At 46.2% G+C, this 7,500-nt stretch overlaps 1 protein-coding gene across 1 annotated transcript in view; it reads left to right on the top strand.

The window, feature by feature from the left end:
• sorcs3a (sortilin related VPS10 domain containing receptor 3a) overlaps positions 1-7,500 on the top strand; it is a 239,572-nt gene that overhangs the window by 223,960 nt on the left and 8,112 nt on the right. The window contains exons 20-22 of the mRNA XM_062534116.1: positions 2,253-2,386; positions 3,073-3,196; positions 3,932-4,044. Coding sequence (XP_062390100.1) covers positions 2,253-2,386; positions 3,073-3,196; positions 3,932-4,044 — 371 coding nt within the window. The remainder of the gene's footprint in view (positions 1-2,252; positions 2,387-3,072; positions 3,197-3,931; positions 4,045-7,500) is intronic.

The raw sequence follows: 7,500 nt of genomic DNA, 5'->3' as shown, positions 1-7,500 counted from the left end.
ATTTCTCTCTTCTGTCTCTACTTCCTTTCCTGTATATGCCGCTACAGATTTATTTCTCCTCTCAAACTGTGTCCCTCCATGTCTCTTTTCAATCGTTACTTCTTACTTCTCCCACCAAATTGTTTATGGTTGAATAAAAAACAATAATAAAGAGGACGCAGTCTCTCGCCAAAAATGTAAATTTCAGTGTTTTTGGCATGCAAGCAGAATGATGCGCAACCATCTGTTGTTAAGAGATTCTTCTGGAAGCTCTGCGTGATTGGGATGTCATTGTCTATGTCCGTTACGCGATTGAATCCCAGTGACATGTTAGCCAAACAAAATGTGGGGTAGAAATAGCCCAGAACATTCCAGGTGAATTTCGGTACAAAGTATGAAGCAAAACTTTTTTTTTGTCAGAAGTAGTTTTTCTAAGCTGATTTTTTTTTATTTATTATTTTTTTTTCCCAAAACATGAGATTCTACTTTCCAACTTTTACACACTCAGACATCCTTAATTCATCCTGTCAGACAAATCTTCTCTCTCGGACTTGTATGATCTTTTTCTTTTTTTCTTGTCAAAATGAGTTGCATCAAACTGGCTTAGTATCGTTAGGCACCTTACAATGAGAAATACATGTCTTCTTCTTCTACTACTTCTTCTTTTCTCCCCTTGCGCTCATCAACTTTAAACTGTCAGCGGTCACTTGAAAACTTTCCCACTGTCTCCCTCCCGACTCCCGCTGTGCAGTTCAAATGGAATTTTCCTTCAGAAATATTTTAGTCGCCCCATTTAAGAAACGAGGAAGTAACCTCAATCATTAGTACTGTAGTAACTCACCAAACACAGTTCGTCCTCTTTTTACATTCACTCGGTATGTGAGGTACGAATGTGCGACTGACGAAATTGTGCGAAGCAACGAAGAAGCCGACTTGTTTCACAGTCATGCGTCAGAAACTTCATTGTGTCCTCCTCTTTAGATTGAGCCAAACACTTTGTCCAATTTAGTTGTTGTGCTGCCCTGTGCTGAAAAAGTCACAATCTGTGCAATTTTTGATTGGCAGGATTTTTTTTCTTCCTCAGAGAAAAGCGGGGAGCTAAGTAACAGAGTGCAGGTGATTCATTTAAGTGGTTCGCCGGCCACAAATATAAAGAGTAACCTTGCCAAGAAAAAAAAAGGCATTTTAGGCACTCACATAAGAGACACACACACACACGCACCTACACACACACACACACAAACACACACACACAGACACACACCAAACACTCATTTTGTACATACTCAATTACTCACGTTCACTCACTCACACATTCAGATCCACGCACAATGCACATATACACAAACATGGCACTCTGCAGGACACACACACACACACACACACACCACAGAAGGCCCTCCCCTCAATATCTGTGAGCTGAACTGGGGGATTAGTTCTGGCTAAAGTGGATGAGCATCAGTGGGCCCTCATCTGCTCCGTTCTCAAACTCTCTCCTCACACGTCTGGCAACCCAGCTCCCAGCAGAGAGGGCTTCTGCATAGCACACACACACAGCGCTCAACGCTCGCCCATAGATGATGCGATTTTCTCCCTGTCTTATGCACGCGCACACACGCACACATTCACACACACACACACACACACACACACACACACACACACACACACACACACACACACACACCACTCACACGCAGACAACACCATACATATGAAACACTAGTTCCAGTTCCAACCACCGCTCCCCCCCCCCCACCCCCCCTCCCGGTTGCGTAACTCCTCAGCTTTCCCTCTCTGATCTCTATACCTGGCTGTGCTCATCAGTGGCACACTCCGAGATTCGATAGGGATTCGAGAGGGATTCAAGAAGGATTTGACACACGCACAGTTATAAACGCGTTGCCGCGTGACAAATTATCGGCCGATGTTAGATTCCCAAATCCGTGGTTGCTCGTCTGTTTTGCTTCTGGATGAAAAAAAAAAAAAGGTGTCAGATAAATCGGTCGCCTAGTTACCTTTGTGTGTGGAGCAGAATGGTGAACCCGTGCCATTCACAGGCCTGATAGAGTTCAGGCATGGTGCCAAAGATTCAGGCCTGAGCTCGGCCAAGAAGGATGTCAAGAAAGGCTATTCTTTACATTGTCTTTGAATGTATTTGATCATTTCAGGCAGAGATAATGTTTTGTCTATCAGCCCTGCATTCACCGTTGTTACTCCCGAAGCGGTTTTCGGACAAAAGAGTCACGTTTGCCTCGTTCTCGTATCTGCAGGTGCTGTGGAGCAAGTCCAGCTGCTGGCTCCGTTCGTGGTCATCCGGAACAAGGAGGTGAACCTGACCGCCATGGTCGGGCCCAGCCAATCCCGGACGCTCACCTACTTCTGGTGGCTCGGTAATAGTTCCGAGGTAAGCGAGCGACGAGATTACCTTAAAGGAGAAATCCCGCAAGTATTTCACACAGACCTCCGTTTCTCGAGGTCAAAGTGTGTTGTTGGTACGAAAAAAAACCGAAAACAATCGCTTTAATCTAGCTCGACTTGCTACAGCCAGTAGGTAACGCAGCCAGAGAGCTACAGCGCTACACTCTGGGGGCATGTCCGTACGCCCCCATGTACATGCCCCCCAGACTGTAGCACTGTAGCTGCCTTGTTATGTGAAAACTCGCTGGATTTCTCCTTTTAATGCCGCCATCTTTTTTCGTTGTTTGTTTCAGTTACTCTTTCCGTGGCCCACCACCACACCGATAAAACCCACCAAAGTATATTATCACACTGACTTATGCACATATATGCGATTGTTGCTCAACTGGCAGAGTGATATGTCGACAACACAGTCAGTAGTAATGAGTGTGACACCCAGGTAGCAGTCAGACTGAAGAAAATGTGTATTTTGTATTTGATTTTTTTTCTGTTACAGATTTTTACTCTTTGAGTGAAACTGTTTGTTAATCGAATAAATGTGCACATAAAAGCAGATAGATAAAAGGGCTCTCAGTAGGGTGTCATTCCAAGTACACAACTTTCAAAGGTTTGTTTTCCTTGTCATATTCATACGATCGTTTTTTTTTTTGTTTGCGTTCCTCCGCACGGCAGCCCATCGTAACGTTGGACGGCAGCATCTCCCACACCTTCACCAGCGAGGGCATGCACACGGTCACCGTGCAGGTGTCCTCGGCCAACTCCATCCTGCAGGACACCAAGACCATCGCCGTGCAAGGTGAGCCGCTATACGGCAGAGCACTCATATTTTACGTGGTTTGCTTTGTTTTGTCACGAACGCGGTCCCGTGGAGGTGGCGGCGGCCCCGGCGTTAAATAATGTATCGGCTCTTGCGATAGCATTTATTTTTCACCTTATAGCTTCGCCTCCGCGGCTTCTGCTTGTTCCTCCCTGCTGAGGGAAATGAAATGATTTTAGGGGAGAGGAGGGGGAGAGAAGGGGGAGTGGAGGGGGGCGGTGAAGGGAGGAGGGGTCGGGGGGTAGAGGGGCTGGATAGCATCGGCAGAACGCCCCATCGCAATAATTGTACAGCTCCAGCCACAGTAGGACGCGGCGATGTTCTAGCGTGCCGCGGAAGCGTTTAGCTAATAAGTCTGCGGGCCGTGCCGTGCCGTGCCGTGCCGTTTGCAGATATGTGATAACCCGCGTCTGCTCGGAGGCTCCGCTGTAATGATACAGTATCTCCAGCGGCGAGCACAGCAGCGGCGAGCACAGCCCCGGCCCTCAGATAGAGGAAATGAGCAGTGCAGGGGAGGAATGGTGCGGTATTACCCCTCTTATACAACAAGTCACATTAAAAGCTTGTTCACATTCCTGTTCTTTCTTATTTCTCCACTGCTCTCTTTCTCTCTCTCTCTCTCTCCCCCCTCTCTCCTCTCCTCCTCCTCCTCCTCCTCTCTTGCACACTCTTTACCTCTCTCTCGCCTCCGTATCCTTCTTCTCTTTTTGACAGAATTCTTCAAATCGTTACTTTTATCTTTCTCCCCTAATCTGGACGAGGTCAACCCTGACATCCCGGAGTGGAGACAAGACGTTGGCAGGGTAATTAAGAAGGCTCTGCTGCAAGTGAGTGTGGATTTCTCCTCCCCCGTTCACTTTCCACCCTCTCTCTCTATCTCTCTCTGTCTCTCTCTTTTTTCTCGATCTCTCTCTCTCTCTCTTTTTGCCGAGTTCTCTTCCGCTGTCTCGCTCCCTCGCTCTCTCTCCCCTGCTCACTCGCTCTCTCGGTCTGCGAATGTCTTCCTGCTGCCTTCCACATTCCACTTCCTCTCATTTCCACCACTCTCATCTGCTCTCTTTTTATTCCTCTCTCTCTCTCTCTCTCTCTCTCTCTCTCTCTCTCTCTGTCATCTCTATCTCTCTATTTTTGGATTTCAAAGCTAGGGGAAGGTGGGGATTGGTTGCCTGGTGATTCATTATCACAGGTGGAGTGTTGCCGTCTCCCCCACAACAGGACAGTGATTACTAATGGGCTATTTTGAGACCACGGCACGCATAGCATTCGCTTTCTTTTTGCTTACTTTCTGTCCCTCTCTTTCATTATTTCTCTCTTGTTTTCCTCCCTTTCTTTCTATCTTTCTTTCTTTCACTTTTTCTTTCTTTCTTCCTGTTTTTTGTCTTTCGCTCTTTCTGTCTTTCAGTCTATTTTGATTCACTCTTCCGGTCTGACACTATGTCCCCTATAGGAAAGCACAACTTGTGCCTCTTTCGTTATTCCTCTCTTGTTTTCTCCCTTTCTTTCTTTCTTTCTTTCTTTCTTTCTTTCTGTCTTTCCTTCTGTCTTTCTTTCTGTCTTTCAGTCTATTTTGACTCACTCCTCCAGTCTGACACTTTATGTCCCCTATAGGAATGCACAACTTGTCGTCTATACCTCAGATTTAATGGTCAGGCTGGGCCAATGCTTGTCAGAGCTCAGGTCAAGGCTTCCTTCATAGTACACACACACACACACACACACACACACACACACACACACACACACACACACACACACACACACACACACACACACACACACACTTAAATTGAATGGCCCTTCCCAAGGAGTGGAGAGAATCTGAAAGCTGTCTCTCTCAGGTCCTTCTCAAGGAGTTAATTACTCCCAGTGCTGAAAAGATGACCCTCACACGCACACCCCAATCCACCCCTTGCCACACACACACACACACACACACACACACGTACACACATACGCTTTCAGACATGTCTTCAGCAGTACATGTGGATCTTTGGCAAACAGTGGTCTGACCCTTTGGGTGCTAACATGCGGATATTATGCGGCCATAGCTGTGAACGACACCGACACACTTGAACAGAATCTTTGCGTGTTCTTCGCTTCGTTATGACATGAACTCCTTTATAATAATGTCCGCCGGAAATACTAGGAGTGGAGTGATATAAGAACCAGCTAAGTTCGGAGTTCCAAATGTCCGGTTATGCTGTCACTGCGTGACATCCGTGGAACCTCTCTGTCCGTCTTTCTGTCTGTCTCTCTCTGTCTCTCTCTCTCTCTCTCTCTCTCTCTCTCTCTCTCTCTCAAATTCAAATTCAAATTTAAAAAGCTTTATTGACATGACAAGAGCACTTGTGTTGTCAAAGCACATTATAACAATAATCAGTGAACTTTAACATGAAAGTGATAGCAGATAAATAAATAAAATGAAATACAAATAATTAAAAAAGAAAAAAAATGATTAAAAAAAAGAAAAAAATTCAGATCCATGTGTATGATCTGAAATCAGACTGGGTGACAGTGGGCTGTTGCAACAGCCTGAAAAGCCTTTCTTTCTTTTAGCAAATTGCACTGGCTTTGAATCCCAGAGTCAGTGCCCTTGCTTCAGCTTTTTGCACGTCTCAAGAGGAAGATGGTTTTGTCAGCAATCACTGTGCTTTTCCACCCGCCACACCCTCCCAATCTCTCCTTTCTTCTCAAGGCCTCATTGCAAGAAATCTATAAAGAAGGAGGGAAACACAATACAGGTAGAGCTCTGTCTGAAAAAGTACAGACAAGATCTCAGCATCACTGTTAAAGTAGCAAAGCTAGTTAGGAGATATAAGAGTGATAAAGAATTAAGAATAGTAATTCATTAGGAATAGCAGAGTAATCTCACAAAGTGGTATAGGAATAACAGAGCGATATAACAGAGTGATAGTTAGGAATAACAGAGTGATATATATTGAACAAAAAAGAAAAACACAGTAATCTGCATATTGATAGTACTTCAAACACATCTGCCTCAACTCTCTTAGCAGTGCGGATATATCCACCTCTCTCTCTCTCTCCTTGTCTCTCTCTCTCTATCTGTCTCTCCCTCCCTCCCCTTCTCCGTCTGTCTCTCACTCACTCTTTCACACCACCAGGCTCCTTTGATAGTTGCCCACGCGGACAGTGAGGGGTGAGGCGTAGCTGGTGGGAAAAAAAAAAGGGGGAAAAAAGCTCCTCCTAATAGCGGGGTTAGCTTCAAAGCTAACTCCTCTGTTCCCAACGCTCGGGAGCTCTCGGTAAAGCTCTCACAGGAGGATTGCCGGAGCGCTTCCTCCTCCCGGGGTAACGTCATATCACCCCGCTCGGTGATTTCTCTGGTGGCTCCGCTCTTGAGCCGTCCTCCATCTTCCATGCTAAAGCCGCCTGAGGGGTGTGTGTGTGTGGGGAGTCACTACTTTTTCAATTTTTTTGGGTTTTATTGGGAGGGGGAGTGGAGGAGGAGGCATCCTTTCAGGTCACTTAGGGACGTTGTTGTGTGTGTATGGTTTTTTTTTTAGGGCCGGGCCACTTCAAGGTGTAATAAAAAGTATGGGAAGTCCAGCCATTGTGAAATAGCATCTTAACGGCTCCTGCACGAGTCCTTTCGTACTTTCTGGAGCATGCCTTTCTCGCAGGCATTCACTAGAGTGATAGACTCCAGTTCCCTCGGAAACCTGCACACAACGAGAATAAACCAACAACAACAAAAAAACAACAACAACAACAGCAGCAGCAGCAGCAGCAGCATCAACAAGAAGTCTGGATGCAATGATGTTTGTCCAGAGGCAATCGCAGTTAAGAGCAGAGGTCACGCGAAAGGCTGCATGAATAAAGAAATAATAAAGATGACCAGTCGTTTAAAATGGATGGCTAACGTCGTGGTGCTGCAAATGGGATCGCAGCAGGGCTGGCTGGTCTCAGCCGGGCTTGGACACGAAGTCCTGAATGAGGGAGAAGGAGGGTGGAGGGAAACGCGGGGATAAATGGGCGATGCCCACGAAGCATTCAGGCAGCAGGCGATTTGGTCTTTACTGCTCGGAGGACAAACATGGACCATCTAAGTGTATTGATTTCCACAAGGCCCACTGCCTCCTCTCTCCAGCTCTCTCTTTCTTTCCCTTTCTTTCTCTACCTCCCTCCCTCTCGCTCTCTCTTTCTCAGATGCACTCTCGCTTTTTCTTTCTCTCTTATTATCTTCCTTTCTCTCTGTCGTTCTTATTTATATCCATCTCTCTTTCTCTCTCTCTTTCCCTCTCTCTCCCCTCTTTCCTTCTCTC

This window comes from Sardina pilchardus, chromosome 1 (assembly GCF_963854185.1).
Source record: "Sardina pilchardus chromosome 1, fSarPil1.1, whole genome shotgun sequence".
In the NCBI taxonomy this organism is placed as follows: Eukaryota; Metazoa; Chordata; class Actinopteri; order Clupeiformes; family Clupeidae; genus Sardina; species Sardina pilchardus.
This window is presented reverse-complemented; position numbering and strand designations above follow the sequence as displayed.